At 46.9% G+C, this 15360-nt stretch overlaps 2 protein-coding genes across 2 annotated transcripts in view; both read left to right on the forward strand.

Annotated features, from left to right (window-relative positions):
- LOC141213632 (uncharacterized) overlaps positions 1 to 15050 on the forward strand; it is a 29930-nt gene extending 14880 nt beyond the window's left edge. Inside the window, exons 7-8 of the mRNA XM_073665246.1 lie at positions 8678 to 8835; positions 14513 to 15050. Coding sequence (XP_073521347.1) covers positions 8678 to 8835; positions 14513 to 14614 — 260 coding nt within the window. The 3' untranslated portion in view covers positions 14615 to 15050. The remainder of the gene's footprint in view (positions 1 to 8677; positions 8836 to 14512) is intronic.
- Positions 8842 to 10460, forward strand: LOC141213643 (uncharacterized; the record flags this gene model as incomplete). The annotated part of the gene is made up of 1 exon (XM_073665252.1): positions 8842 to 10460. A coding segment is annotated over one exon (1365 nt), but the record flags the coding sequence as incomplete, so codon positions are not given.
- Positions 15051 to 15360: the final 310 nt, after the last annotated feature.

A 15360-nucleotide genomic window follows, 5' to 3' on the forward strand; every position in this document is an offset into this window, starting at 1 on the left:
TTCTGCTCCCAGCCTTGTACGGCTTTGCTGGTCCCTTCTGTTGTGGCAGGGCCTCCAGGCTTCTTAGGCCAAGGAATATACAGTCCCCTGCGAACTGGTTATCTGCTGGGGGATGTGGAATCCTCCCAGCCTCAGACACCAAAGTCTGGTAGATTAAGTCCTCTATCTGCCAAGACAGGCTCACTTCGCCTCTTGTCTCTGGCTTGTGGCTCTCCTCCTGCCACACTTCCTCTTAGGTGCAATACAACTTTCTGTCCCTGCTCTGCTCTGGGACACGTCTCAGTCCTGAGACAGGTCATTCGGTTCTCCCTAACCCTGCCCCCAGTACCAGCTTTTATAGGGGCAGCCAGCTCCCCCTACTGGCCTGAGACAGGAGGCATTGCATGCTAATGTTCCCCTGACTAGAGAACCTCCCCCTTGCTCTCAGACACAGCTTTAATATATTTGTGGCATCCAGGCCAGGGTGACACATTCCCCCCTAGTGAAATTTAGTACTCCGGGACTAAACAATAAACAAAGACAATATGCATAACCATAAAACATTAACAGACAGACGACGCACAGATTGAGTTCTTAAGGTCACAGTGTGGCCTGTGACCGGGTGTCCATATCACCAGCACAACGGGGAGCCTTAACCAGGTGGGGGTCTGTCCTACCCCAAGTCCTTTACAGTCTTAGTTCATTCCTGGGCTAGGCTCCGAACGCAGTCCATACAAGGTCCCGGTTATAAAAAGTCCATAACCTTTGAGTCCTTACGGTAGCTGCAAGAAACTGAAACACAGAATTACCAAACATGCATGTAACTTTGCAAACAATTCAATATTTGGCAACAGGGTCATTTACAATCTTAGCGCGCTCTATATTTTCCAGCGAGCGGGTATCTGCCCCTTTGTGCTCCTGGTTGACCTACGTAGCCCACTGTCTGGTGGTGGACCAACCTGGCTTTCCCCACTAGCGTTAGGGGTACAGCTACCAGCTGGGTGTACAGGTAGGGCAGGCAGCTGTCTGCGGGTCCTTTGGCTTACCGCAGGCATGGCAGGCTCACTGTCAGCAGAGGGTTGACTCTCCTGGGCTGCTGGTACAGGCTCTTCTGCCTCTGGAACTGCTTGCTCCTCTTCACCTTCCGGCTCTGGTGTTGGTTGTTGCTGTGCCGGTTGCAGGAAATGCAGGACGGGTACCACTATGGCATCATTTATGCGAGTCCAGGACTGAGGGAACTCTCCGAGAACGGTGCTGATCATTTCTTCCTTGTCCTCTGCGGGTTCAAGGTCACTCTGATCCTCTTCTGCACTACGGAGTTGCTCGGGGCATCTTTTGAGGTGGTCCCTGGAGACAACACTAGTGGTTTCTCCTCCGTCCTTGGTGATTACGCACACCTTTGGGTTGTCATGGTCAGACTGCAGTACGGTGTAGGGTTCCCTTTCCCACTGGTCGTCCAACTTATGTAGCCTTCTCTTCCACTTCAGGACCTGCTCACCAGGTTCTAGGGGACCAGCAAGGGCGTGTTGGTTGAAGAGTCTTTCTTGCCTTTCTCTCACCTGGGCCAGGCTCCTCTCCACACTCTCCTGTACCTTCTTGTACAGCAGTTGCCTTTCTGTATCCCAGTCTGCATCCAGGGAGGTGTCCTCAGGCGTTAGGACTCCCATCTCCAGGTCTACGGGCAGCTTACCTCGTCTGGCTCGCATCAGGTAAGCCGGGGTGCAGTTTGTAGCATTCACAGGGATATTGTTGTATAGGTCTACTAGGTCCGGCAGTTTTTCTGGCCACAGGCTGCGTTCCTCCAGGGGCAACGTCTTCAGGAGATCAATGACTATATTGTTCATCTTCTCACACATCCCGTTGGTTTGGGGGTGGTAAGGCATTGTACAAATCTTCTTACAGCCATAGAGGTTGCAGAACTCTTGGAAGATTTCAGCCTCGAACGCTGGACCCTGGTCTCTCAGGACCTGTTCCGGATACCCGTGTGGACGACAGAAGTATTGCTGGAAGGCTCTGGCCGCTGTTTGGGCTGTCAAGTCTTTTACCGGGAGCACCACGAGAAAACGGGAATAGTGGTCCACGATTGTCAGGGCGTAGATGTACCCTGACCGGCTTGGAGCCAACTTGACGTGGTCTAGAGCTACCAGCTCAAGAGGCTGCGTGGTGACGATGGGCCTCAAGGGTGTCTTCTGGCTGGTGCGGTCCTTCCTCCTTAGGTGACAAGGGCCACAGTCTCTGCACCACTTCTCCACAGCTCCTCTCATGCCGACCCAAAGGAACCGTCCTCTTAGCAGGAACTCCAGTTTCTTCCAACCGAAGTGCCCCGCTCTGTCATGGTAAGCCCCCAGGACCATAGCTGCATCCCGCCTTGGAACCACGACTTGCCAGGTCAGCTCGTGCGTCCGGTGGTTGACAATCCTTCTGCACAACTTGCCTTCGTAGAGGAACAGCTTGCTCTTCTCTTTCCATAGCTGCTTAGCTTCCTCTGGAGCATCCGGATCCATGCGGGCGTCTTCCTGGGTCAGCAGATCTTTCACCAGGCGGATGGCAGGGTCACTATCTTGGGTCTCAGCCCAGCTGTGGTGAGGTAGGGGATTGATCGTCACGGTTGTTAGATCCTCCTCCTTCACGCGGTGGGAGTATTGAGCGGCTCCATACCGGTGAAACGCGGGGAGTTCTATCTCCTCCAGCTCTTCTGGGTCTTCGTCACCTTCAGGTAAGTGAGGCTTCCTCGATAGGGCGTCAGCGTTGGCATTGGTTTTGCCGGCCCAGTACTTGGTCACAAAGTCATAGTTGGAGAGACGGGCCATCCACCGCTGTTCTAGGGCACCCAGTCTTACATTGTCCAGGTGTGTCAACGGGTTGTTGTCCGTGTACACGGTGAACTTTGCGGAGGCCATGTAATGCTTGAAGCGTTCCGTTACGGCCCACACCACTGTCAAGAATTCTAGCTTGAAGGAACTGTAATTCTCCGGGTTCCTCTCGGTGGGCCTCAGCTTCCGGCTGGCGTACGCGATCACCCTTTATCTGCCCTGTTGGTTTTGGGACAGTACGGCTCCCAGTCCCACATTACTGGCGTCCGTGTGGAGAATAAAAGGCTGGCCATAATCAGGGTAGGCCAGGATCTCATCCCCCGTGAGGGCCATCTTCAACTGGCGGAAGGACTCCTCTTCCGGTTTATCCCACTTGAAGGGTGGCTTTTGACTTCTGGACTTAGACTGTCCGATCAGGAGGTCCTGCATAGGAGCTGCCATCTTAGTGAACCCGGGGATGAACCTTCGGTAGTAGCCTACCAACCCGAGAAACTGTCTCACCTCTTTGATGTTCGAGGGGCTTGGCCAGCTCTTGATTGCCGTGACCTTGTCAGGGTCGGGGGCTACTCCTTCCACACTTACCACGTGCCCTAGGTACTGGACCTTTGGTTTCAGCAGGTGACACTTCGATGGTTTCACCTTCAGGCCATAGCCTGCCAGGGCTTCGAACACCTCGGCCAGGTGCTTCAGATGGTCCTCGTAGGTCTTCGAATAGACGATCACGTCGTCCAGGTAAAGGAGGACCGTCTCGAAGTTTCGGTGCCCTAGACAGCATTCCATCAGCCTCTGGAAGGTCCCTGGTGCGTTGCAGAGCCCGAAGGGCATACAGTTGAACTCACTCAGTCCCATCGGGGTGGTGAAGGCGGTATTCTCCTTGTCAGCCTCTGCCACAGGAACCTGCCAGTACCCGCTAGTAAGGTCCAAAGTAGAAAAGAAGTTAGCTGATTTTAGTGCGGCTAAAGACTCCTCTATTCAAGGCAGCGGGTATGCGTCTTTATGGGTGATACGGTTGATTTGTCTATAGTCTACGCACATTCTCATGGTGCCATCTTTCTTTTTCACCAGAACCAAGGGGGCTGCCCAGGGGCTACAGCTATCTGTAATGACCCCAGCTTCTTTCATTTCTCTTAGCATGCCCTTTGCGTTCTGATAATGTGCAGGGGGTACAGGTCTGTGTCTTTCTTTTATTGGTGGGTGGCTCCCTGTGGGGATGTGGTGTTCTATCCCCTTTACTCTGCCAAAGTCTAGCGGGTGTTTACTAAAGACTCTCTCGTACTCCTGTACCACCCGGTAGACTCCTTGTTTTTTGTGCAGGGGAGTGGAGTCAGCACCCACATGGAGTTTCTGGCACCAGTCCTCCTTTTGTTTCTGGGAGCCGTTACCCTCCGCCTGTGGAGATGGAGGCAAGGGTTCCACGGCCCTGATAGCTTTGTGTTCGACAACAAACAGTTTGGCGAGTGTAGCGTACCTGGGTAAGTGTACTTCCCTCTCACCAATGTTGAGGATGCGGACGGGCACCCTCCCATGACGGACATCAACCACCCCCCGGGCTGTCAAAATGGTGGGCCTGCTGTCCGAGTATGCGGGTTCTACCATGGCTTGGTTGTCTCTACCTCTCAACCCGATTGCAGTCCGACATCAGATCATCATTTCACTTTTCGGAGGCATGGAAATGGGGAATGGGTCACTCAGTCTTACGCTACCGATCTCACCACCAGAAAGTTCTACCTGCTGCCGTCTCATCAGGGCTTTTATCTCCTTGTTGAGGACTCTCTGTTGGCTGGAACAAGCATTCACCGCCACCTGTTGTAGAATTACAATTACCTCTGAAAGACAATTTTCAATCACGTTAGTACCCACAGTTATTTTAGGGTGACTTTCACGACGGTCAATTTCCACAATAATCACTCCCTGTGCCGGTAGTTCAACTTTACCAATTTTAATGGTCATCTCCTTGAACCCCATCTGCGGCACGGGTAAGCCATTACTGGCGATGATGCTCAAGTTACTGTCTGGATACCGTGTGATATCAGCATCAGTCCAATACTGCTTAAAAAGTACATAAGGGATAGTGGTTACTTGTGACCCAGTATCCAGCAAGGCACTCATGGGGATACCGTCCAGCACCACGAGTAAAACCGGGCGCCCCCCAGCGTACTTATCACGCCAATTATAAGGGCCTGGTGATCTTATGCCTGGGGGTTGGCCCTCTGCCCCAGGTTGGACCCGTTTAAATTACAGTACCTGGAAATGTGTCCGGGCTGGTTGCATCGACGGCAAATGGGCTGTCCATCCTCTGCATAGGGGTCTGTGGGCCTCCCTCGGAACGACGGGATCCTCCTCTGTCGACGCCACGGGACATCCTCCGGACTTGAAGCCAGCTCGATGGGTCTTGACGGGTCCACTTGCAACGCCTGGACGGTCCTGGTCAATGCCGCGACGCTCCTGGTCAGCTCCTGGACTTGGTGGTGCAGGTCTTTCGACGGGGCTTGGTTCAGGGCCTGTGCATCAGCCCCCACGGGGTCCATAGAGGAGGGCGCCCCTCCTGGTGGTAGGTGAGAGCAGGGGGCCGGGGGTTTATAGCGCCACTGGTTGCAGGTTCACGGAGCACCCTTATGGTCCTGTCCTTAAATTGGGCAAAGGTCAGATCAGGGTTCTGAAAGAATATGAGGCGCAGTTGGGCCCTGTGGGCGCTGGACAGCAGACCTTCTATGAATTGTTCTGTTAGTAGTCTATCCGTTTCCTGCACACTGCCAGGGTCAGTTTGTTGGATGGCCCTTAGGGCTTCCTGCAAATTTAGGGCATAGTCTCTGATGCTGTCCTGTGCCCGCTGCTTACATCCATAGAACCTCATTTTAATTTCAGCTTAGGTACGTGTGTCAAAGGTACCCCGCAGCCGGGCCAGAATACCCTTCACGGTTCTTTTCTCCTCAGCGGGCCATGACTTTACCTCCCTTTGGGCTGCGCCAGTTAACTGCCCTGTTAATATGCTAACCTTCTGTTCCTCTGTCAGGGGGTAAACCTGGAACAAACTGTACAGCCTTTCCTTAAAGTCAGTTAGGGCATGGGGCTCCCCTGAGTACTTGGGCAGCCAGGTCGCTCCAGGGATGTAGGGCAGGGAAAAGGGCATCACCGCTGCTGCAGCCGCGTTGGTGGTAATGGGTGCCTCTGTGTCCGACATCTTCCTCCCCCCTAGTTAAGCGTGGCCTACCTTCCGACGATCCTCTTCTGTAGGCCGCGGCTCCGCTGCTGCTGCTCTGGACGAGGACCTTGTGTCGCATCCTGATGACGTCAGCGTTGCTCTCTCTCCCTTCCAGGACCTTGCGCAGCGTCGGTGCGTGGGGCGGAGCTTCGGATCTCGCGCGGTTTGGACGTCCACGCCCCTCTTCTTCCCGTGCGGCGTACAGAAGATGGCGTCCGATGGCGGGAAAACGGCTGAAGATGGTGGGAACCGATGGAAGATGGCGGGAGATGGCTGGAAATGGCGGGAAATGGCTCAGGACGGCGGGAAACCTCTTTTCAGGTAAGTGCAAAGTCTTTTTCAGGCACGCAATACCCGTTTGTGGCGGGTTGGTTGCAATCCTGCCGACTACGCCAAAGCTGACTCGCCCCCTGGGCCGTGGGGCACTCGGATCCGGACAATAGGGAAACGGTGGGAGTAGTAGTGGCAACTCGGTTCCGTGGCTCAGGGTGGTCAGGCCAGTGGTAGTCCGTTATGTGCTGTTGATATTATCCGACTACGCCACCCGTGGATTTGCGGTCATTAGGAACCGCCGCTGCAAGGCAGACCGCTGGGGCTGATGATGTATGCAGCTGGGATGGTGTGACTTCCCACGGGAAGAGTGCGGCCCCAGGGCAGTGTAGTGGATGTTGGGAGTGATGGTAGTGAGAGTCCCAGTGCTGATAGTGCTGGAGGAGCAAGGAGCACACAGACAACAGGTTGCAGTCCAGGGTCTTTACTAGAACAGGTAAATTGACCCACAAACAGTCCCGGCTAGGAGGGGACCTGGATGTCTGAGAGAAACGGGGAAATTGGCCCTGGTCAGGGTGAGGGTGTAGGCCTACCGTGCTTTCTGTGCTCCTTCTGGCTATCTCCTCCTTATAGGGTAACAGCCCACGTTTCCGAGCTCTCCGTGTATTCTCGCCTGTATGGCCTGCGACGTGGGTTCCTTTCTGCTCCCAGCCTTGTACGGCTTTGCTGGTCCCTTCTGTTGTGGCAGGGCCTCCAGGCTTCTTAGGCCAAGGAATATACAGTCCGGTGCGAACTGGTTATCTGCTGGGGATGTGGAATCCTCCCAGCCTCAGACACCAAAGTCTGGTAGATTAAGTCCTCTATCTGCCAAGACAGGCTCACTTCTCCTCTTGTCTCTGGCTTGTGGCTCTCCTCCTGCCACACTTCCTCTTAGGTGCAATACAGCTTTCTGTCCCTGCTCTGCTCTGGGACACGTCTCAGTCCTGAGACAGGTCATCCGGTTCTCCCTAACCCTGCCCCCAGTACCAGCTTTTATAGGGGCAGCCAGCTCCCCCTACTGGCCTGAGACAGGAGGCATTGCATGCTAATGTTCCCCTGACTAGAGAACCTCCCCCTTGCTCTCAGACACAGCTTTAATATATTTGTGGCATCCAGGCCAGGGTGACACACTAGCAGTGAGGCTCAATACGCAAGCCATGAGGCCTAGCCGTGAAGCTCAATACGCAAGCCATGAGGCCTAGGCCAAACAAACGTAGGTAGGTACGGAATCATTAAATTTAGATTCTTCCAGACTGATGTTATCATTTCAGCGCCCAACTGGGCCGCTGCTTATTGCCACTCACTAGAGGTTGCTATAGAACACAGCATGGTGTTTCATGATTCACTGGTGTTCCATGATTCACTGGTGTTCCATGATTCACGGCTGCTCCTGCCGTGAGCTCCAGGCTTCTACATCCTTGAGGATATGAAACCACATTGAAGGAGGAAGTGGGAGTTGCCTTTTTATTTTGTGCTCAGGGCTTCCTGTCGGGTAATAGGGGTGGATCCTACTCTCTCGTATGGTGCTGTCATGGGGCTCCCAAGGAAAAAGATGGCTCCTGGTGACAGAAGCACATGTTGCAGTAGGAGATCCCAGAGGAGATGGGACCCACCATTTGCAGAAGCCCTTATATGACAAAATGGCAGAAAACCAGAGCAGTAGAAATCACCATAAAGTGGCTCCATTTTGGAAATTATATTCCTCAGTGAATTAATCTATAGGACAAGTGACTATTTTGACTCCAAAGCCACTTTCCTGAAATTAGCACGCAGTGGATCTTGTAGAGTGAAAATTGCACATTTGTCATTTTATAACCCAACACATAGTGACCAGATTGTGCTCCAGGAGACACACACCGTAAATTAAGTGGGTTCTTCTCACTATAGTAATGCCAAATACATGGAGGCTAAATGTGGTTTGGGCGCACTGCAAGGCTCAGAATGAGGGGGAGATTTCACTTTGAGAGGTAAGATATTGCTGGATTGGTTTATGGAAGCCATGTTGCTTTTCAAGAGCCTTTGAGCCACTAATAATGTGGAAACCTCTGTTTTTCCATTAACAGATGATGGACCTGAGCGGTGACTTGTTTTTTTGCGAGTAGAAGTTTTTATTGGTATTATTTTCACCTACATAACATTGGTGGCTTCTTATTCCATATTTGGGAGGCAGAATGAATAAACAGTTGAACACTACACTCTTCTGGTTCATCCTATGAGGTTTTCTATTAGACTGTGAACTGTCATTGTCTTGGTGAATAATTAGATTTTTTTGCATAACTTCCCATTTTTACGGACAGTTTAAGTAGAAATGTTCAAAAATATATAATTACAAGGATTTTTATTAAAAAATAATAATTGGTTTTATTATTGGCAGATGTCTGTACCAGGAGATCAGAGGGACACCTGACATCTTCAATTTTCAAATCAGATAATTTTGAGATCCCACAGGATACAATTGAAATGAATGCCATTACTCCAGATATACCATCATCCCTTCACAGCAAAGATCTGTCATCTGATCCTATGAAACAGGTCCTGTCTTCTGATTCATTACCGACTACTAAGGAAAATCAAAGTCACAAAATAAGCATTAAAAAACAAATTGCTACTAAAGCAAAGAAGCCATTTTCACGTTCAGAATATGGAAATAGTTTTCCCCTCAAAAAGTCTTTTCTTAAACATGAAAAAATTCACAAAGCGAAGAATAGATTTTCTTGTTCCAAGTGTGGGAGATGTTTTAATCAGAAATCAGATTTTGTTAGGCACCTGAGAACTCACACAGGGGAGAAGCCATTTTCCTGTTCAGAATGTGGGAAATGTTTTACAAAGAAATCAACTTTCATCAGACATCAGAGAACTCACACAGGGGAGAAGCCATTTTCATGTTCAGAATGTGGAAACTGCTTTACAGCGAAATCAAATCTTATTGCACATCAGAGAACTCACACAGGGGAGAAGCCATTTTCATGTTCAGAATGTGGGAAATGTTTTATAAAGAAATTAACTTTTATCAGACATCAGAGAACTCACACAGGGGAGAAGCCATTTTCATGTTCAGAATGTGGGAACTGCTTTACAGAGAAAACATATCTTATTGCACATCAGAGAACTCACACAGGGGAGAAGCCATTTTCATGTTCAGAATGTGGGAAATGTTTTGCAAATCAATCAAATCTTATCAGCCATCAGAGAACTCACACAGGGGAGAAGCCATTTTCATGTTCCGAATGTGGGAACTGCTTTACAGAGAAATCAAATCTTATTACACACCAGAGAACCCACACAGGGTTGAAGCCATTTTCATGTTCAGAATGTGAGAAATGTTTTGTACAGAAATCAAAACTTATTGCACATCAGAGAACTCACACAGGGGAGAAGCATTTTTCATGTTCAGAATGTGGGAACTGTTTTACAGAGCAATCAACACTTATGGAACATCAGAGAACTCACACAGGGGAGAAGCCATTTTCATGTTCAGAATGTGGGAAATATTTTGCAAAGAAATCAAATCTTATAAAACATCAGATAATTCACACAGGGGAGAAGCCATTTTCATGTTCAGAATGTGGGAAATGTTTTGTACAGAAATCAAATCTTCTCAAACATCAGAGAACTCACACAGGGGAGAAGCCATTTTCATGTTCAGAATGTGGGAACTGTTTTACAGCGAAATCAACGCTTATCGAACATCAGAGAACTCACACAGGGGAGAAGCCATTTTCATGTTCAGTATGTGGGAAATGTTTTGCAAAGAAATCAAATCTTATCAAACATCAGAGAGCTCACACAGGGGAGAAGCCATTTTCATGTTCAAAATGTGGGAAATGTTTTAACCAGAAAGCAAATCTTGATAGCCACCGGAGAACCCGCAAAGAGAAGAATGCCGCAACTACACCAAACTAGTCTCTGTACAGATTATAAAGGCCCTAGCTGCACAACTAAAAACGCCACGGACCTAACTCTCTTAATAGGCCATTGAGGAGTTTTTTGTACCTCCTGAGGAACCAGAGGGGAGGCCACAACACGCTGTCAACCAGGGGAAAGGAAAGTATAAAGTAAAATATGAAAACCCTGAGTGAGAAACTAAAATACATTCATATACACTCCCTGACAGAAGTTATGTCGCTTATCCATGTTATGTAAATAAAAGATTATAACCTGACGTTAAATTCATCCATTGGTTTTATAAATTACTCTTTTGAAAGCTGAAACCCTCCCAAATTTGGTTTCGGTTAAGAAAATAGATTGGCATCAATGGTGAAATATTGATCATTTAATGAACACCGAATGGTCAGATTTTGGCAAGACCAAAGTTTTGTCGCCCACAGAAAGTAATGTGATATTCAAGCAAATAATTATCTTAAAATAAAAATATATGTTGCATAACATTGATGAATGAAGTTGTGGTGCTATTAGAGTCATATTTAATATTTTGTGTGACTTCCATGAGCTTGAAGGACTGCATCCATGCGGTTCAACAATGATTCATACAATTTATTAATGACGTCATCAGGAATAGCAGAGAATGCAGTCTTACATGCCTCCCAGAGTTCATCTAGATTCTTTGGTTTTGTCTTCCAAGCTTCCTCTTTTATCCTACCCCAAACTTGCTAAATGATGTTCATGTCTGGTGACTGGGCTGGCCAGTCCTTGAGCACCTTGATCTTTTTTGCCTGGAGGAACTTTGTTGTAGAGATGGATGTATGAGATGGAGCATCATCCTGCTGCAGAATTTGACCCCTTTTATGATTTGGAATGTAAGAGGTAGCTAATACTTCTTGATATTTTAGGCTATTGATATTGCCTTCCACCTTGCACATGTTTCGCACCCCCCCATACTGAATGTAACCCCAGACCATGATCTTTCTGGGTGTATTTTGGATCCATACGGGCTCAAGTAGGGCTCCTGCAGTATTTGCGGCGGCTGTGGTGTAATTCCACTGAACATTCATCAGAGAAATCCACCTTCTGCCACTTTTCCAGCGTCCATTTGTTTAGCAGGCTGTGGGACTTTGCAAATGCCTCATGGTTTTTTATTTGTCTTTTGTTTAGTGCTGGCTTCTGGGCACTGATTCGACCATGGAGGCTATTTCGAGACAGAATCCTACAAACTGTTCTAGTTGACACAGGGACTTGAGGTGACCAGGCCTGTTGGAGCTCTGCTGCAGTGGAAGAGGGGCTTGCTTTGGATTTCTAACCAATTAACGTTCATCCTGTGCAGTTGTCTTACGGGGTCTGCCTGACCTGGGCTTGTCAAACACATCTTCAGTCTCTTCAAATCTTTTTTTAATTCTTTGTACTTGACGCTGAGACACATTAAAGGTGCCAGCCGCCTCTGCAGTGGATCTGGTCTCCAGCCTCTTGATAATCAAGGCTTTGGTCGCAGGGTGGATTTTTGGCATGTTGTCAGAGCTCAAGTTGCAGTTCAAGTGAAGGTCTGGGGTGCTGAGTTTCTTTTTATACACACCCACTAATTAACCGATCATTTACTGAGCACTGGTGAGGATGTAAATTAGGATTGGGTGCATTATATGACCAGGCGACAAAACTTTTGTCTTACCAAAATCTGACCATTCTGTGTTCATTAAATGATCAATATTTCAGCATTAATGCCAATTTATTTTCTTAACCTAAACCAAATTTGGGAGGGTTTCAGCTTTCAAAAGAGTAATTTATAAAACCAATGGATGAATTTAACGTCAGGTTATAAGCTTTTATTTACATAACATGGATAAGCGACATAACTTCTGTCAGGGAGTGTAGGGCAAAGAAGGCAAGCTAAGGAGAACCAAAAATAAAAGGAACAAGTATAATCTCCCAGAAACCTAACATTGTTAGAATGAAAAGGTACTGGGAGGGAAAGCAAACTGACCGGGAGGATATTTTCACCTTTGTGGTGAAACTTACAAAATTCATCCTCACCAACTGTAAATGTAAAACCTGTCCATGTGTAATGACCACGGACAAGATAAAGATTCCCAACTCACATCAGGACCACAAGATCCCAGGTACTTTCAGCTGCATCACAACTAATGTAGTGTACTTAATTATATGTACCAAATGTCCAACTGGGGGTCTGTATGTAGGGGAGACAGGGCAAAAACTTAGAACAAGGATGAATTCTCATTGTCACACAATAAAAGAAAAAAGAATAGATCTATCTGTGGCCAAACATTTTTGTATCCCTGATCACAGCATCATGGACATGAAATTACTTGTATTAAAAGGTAACTTCAAATCTCAGAGAGACAGAGTTATGACAACCTTTTACACACTCGGAGCAGGAATGAATGTGTCACTTGGATTTATGTCTTTTTACTAGTGATGAGCGAATACATTCGGCACTATTCGTTACTCGCACGAATAGTACACAATTCAGGCTATTCTGCAAGTAATTACCTATTCACCTCGGTATATTCGAGTGACCCGCCCAGAATGTTTGGCGCTTTATTTGCAGCCAATGAACATGCTGGGCTTGCTTGCCAATCACAGTAATACCGCTGCCATCTTTGTTGTGGCATTACTGTGATTGGCTGGCCTTACAGCATCGTAGGGGGATATTTAAGCCCTGCCGGCGCCATTTTGCACATAGTAAATGAGGAATCTACGTAGTGTGAGAGCAGGGAGAGTGAAAGCAGCGTATAGGGAGTGTTTGAGTCCAAAAAGCTCTTTTAAGAGCTATTTAGAGTGAAGATTAGTTCTCTAAATTTAAAAAGCCATTGCGCTGATACACTGAGGAGGATAAGTGAGGATTGTTGGAAGGATAATAATGAATGGGTTTTCAAATGTTCAGTGAATTTTATTATTTTATTAATTCATTAAAATACTGTTAGAGATTTCATAGATATATAAATTAGTATAAAACCAAGGAGTCGAGCTATATTAAAAAAGAGACCACTTGGTCAGTCTTCCAGGGATCCAGAGCTGATTAGGACCTGTAATAGGATATATAAAGACTGTGATTACTAGCCTGTATAGGTTAGATGTTTTATGGTAGGACTACTGTACATGTATTTACCTTAAAATGTGAGAAGGTCTCTGTAGATGATGAAGAGGAGGATGAGGAGGGGTGTGGGTCCTCTTGTGAGGTAGGATGTCAGAATTGATGCTGAAATTAGAAATCTCATTAAAGAGAAGAAGCTCTGTCTTGTTTCGGTTAATTCGATTATTTTGAATTATTAGAGGACTTACATAAAGAGCACAAATCTTGATGTTTAATTATTATCCAGGGGTGTCCCCCAGGTGGAAGGGTGTATGTTCCTGTGGGGCTGTAGGAGGTTGATTCCGATTGATGTAGCTGGTTGAGCCTGTGGCCTAAACCGAAAATATACAGTTTTATGGTGTTTAAAGCTTATTGTATGTTGTATCTGGTAGTTCGAAGGTTTACCTGGTTATGCTAGGGTGTTACTTATGGGTGATCCTTGAGGGCCCTATTAAGGTTTTGCTTTTATCCTGAAGAAGCAAGAATCCCGGTGTCAGCTACAATAAGATGGTGCCCTAGGGTAGTAAAGTTGTTTAGGAAAGTTCGTATACAGTGTGGCTCACCTATAGAGATGACTTGGCGACCTAAGCGATGGGTATCTGTAACTGGCAGATAGCCCCCTTCCGGGGAGTAGCAGCTGGATAATAATTAAACATCAAGATTTGTGCTCTTTATGTAAGTCCTCTTATAATTCAAAATAATCGAATTAACCGAAACAAGACAGACGCCTGGGAAGCCAGGAGGGTGAGTAGCCCCGCGCATGCGCACCGCCAAACCAGGAGGCCAGGTATAGTTACCAAAATACTCTTGTCCACATATGCATTATATCACCATATGATCATAATGATAAAATTTGTTAGATGGATCATCACCCTTAACACTCTGGCACCGCGGGGTTGGAATGAAAGTTTGGGCTTCTCACCTTTTTTGTGACACATATCGTGCTTTTTTGTCCTGCGCCTCTATTGGATTGACGGTCCTTACAATCCCCTTTTGGGTAATATGGAGGAACAAATTTTATCATTATGATCATATGATCATCCTCCTTTTGGATACTATTTACTATGCAGCCTATGCGCCATTTACTGCATGCTCTCCTGTGGCCCCTTCTGTACATATTTCCTCATAGGCAGTGAGCCTCCGTGGCTCATGTTGTTTTTAATATTTATTAGTATGGATTTATTATTTTTAATTTCTTAATTTCTTTCTTTTTGTATGTATATATAGTGTCCTTCTCTGTGGACCTTATACCTATCGTGCAGCCTGCTTCCAGTGATATCCTCCCTCTCGCTGACAAGATCGAAGATAAGGAAATGGATTGATTTTTGACATCTTCAGATACTGCCCCCAGGTTGCCTTTATGTCATGGACATTTCCACCTCCCTTTTTCTACATTTGCACCTATTGTCTCTATGTATTTCAATTTGTGTAGTTGTACTCACTTATATATGTTCCATGTGAGACTTATTGCATTTGATTATGGTGATATAATGCATATGTGGACAAGAGTATTTTGGTAACTATACCTGGCCTCCTGGTTTGGCTGTGGGGTCTTATATAGACAGGTGTGTGCCTTTCCAAATCAAGTCCTATCAGTTTAATTAAACACAACTGGACTCCAATGAAGGAGTAGAACCATCTCAAGGAGGATCACAAGGAAATGGACAGCATGTGCCTTAAATATGAGTGTCTGAGCAAAGGGTCTGAATACTTATGACCATGTGATATCAATTTTTCTTTTTTAATAAATTTGCACAAATTTCTACATTTCTGTTTTTTTCAGTCAAGATGGGGTGCAGAGTGTACTTTAATGAGAAAAAAATGAACTTTTTAGAATTTACCAAATGGCTGCAATGAAGCAAAGAGTGAAAAATTTAAAGGGGTCTGAATACTTTCCGTACCCACTGTATATATTAGTATAAAAAAAAACTATACATTTAAGAACCACATCTAACATAGTGATACATTAATTCACATAGCCGACTATATTGTCACTGTAGTCTTCTATCCCACACGTATAGAGTCATCCGCGAGGATAGACGTGCAACTGCCTTGCTCGTACAGTTGAGCTGGTC

This window comes from Phyllobates terribilis, unplaced genomic scaffold (genome assembly GCF_046119375.1).
Source record: "Phyllobates terribilis strain yellow unplaced genomic scaffold, ASM4611937v1 Scaffold_200__1_contigs__length_3551848, whole genome shotgun sequence".
Classification (NCBI taxonomy): Eukaryota; Metazoa; Chordata; class Amphibia; order Anura; family Dendrobatidae; genus Phyllobates; species Phyllobates terribilis.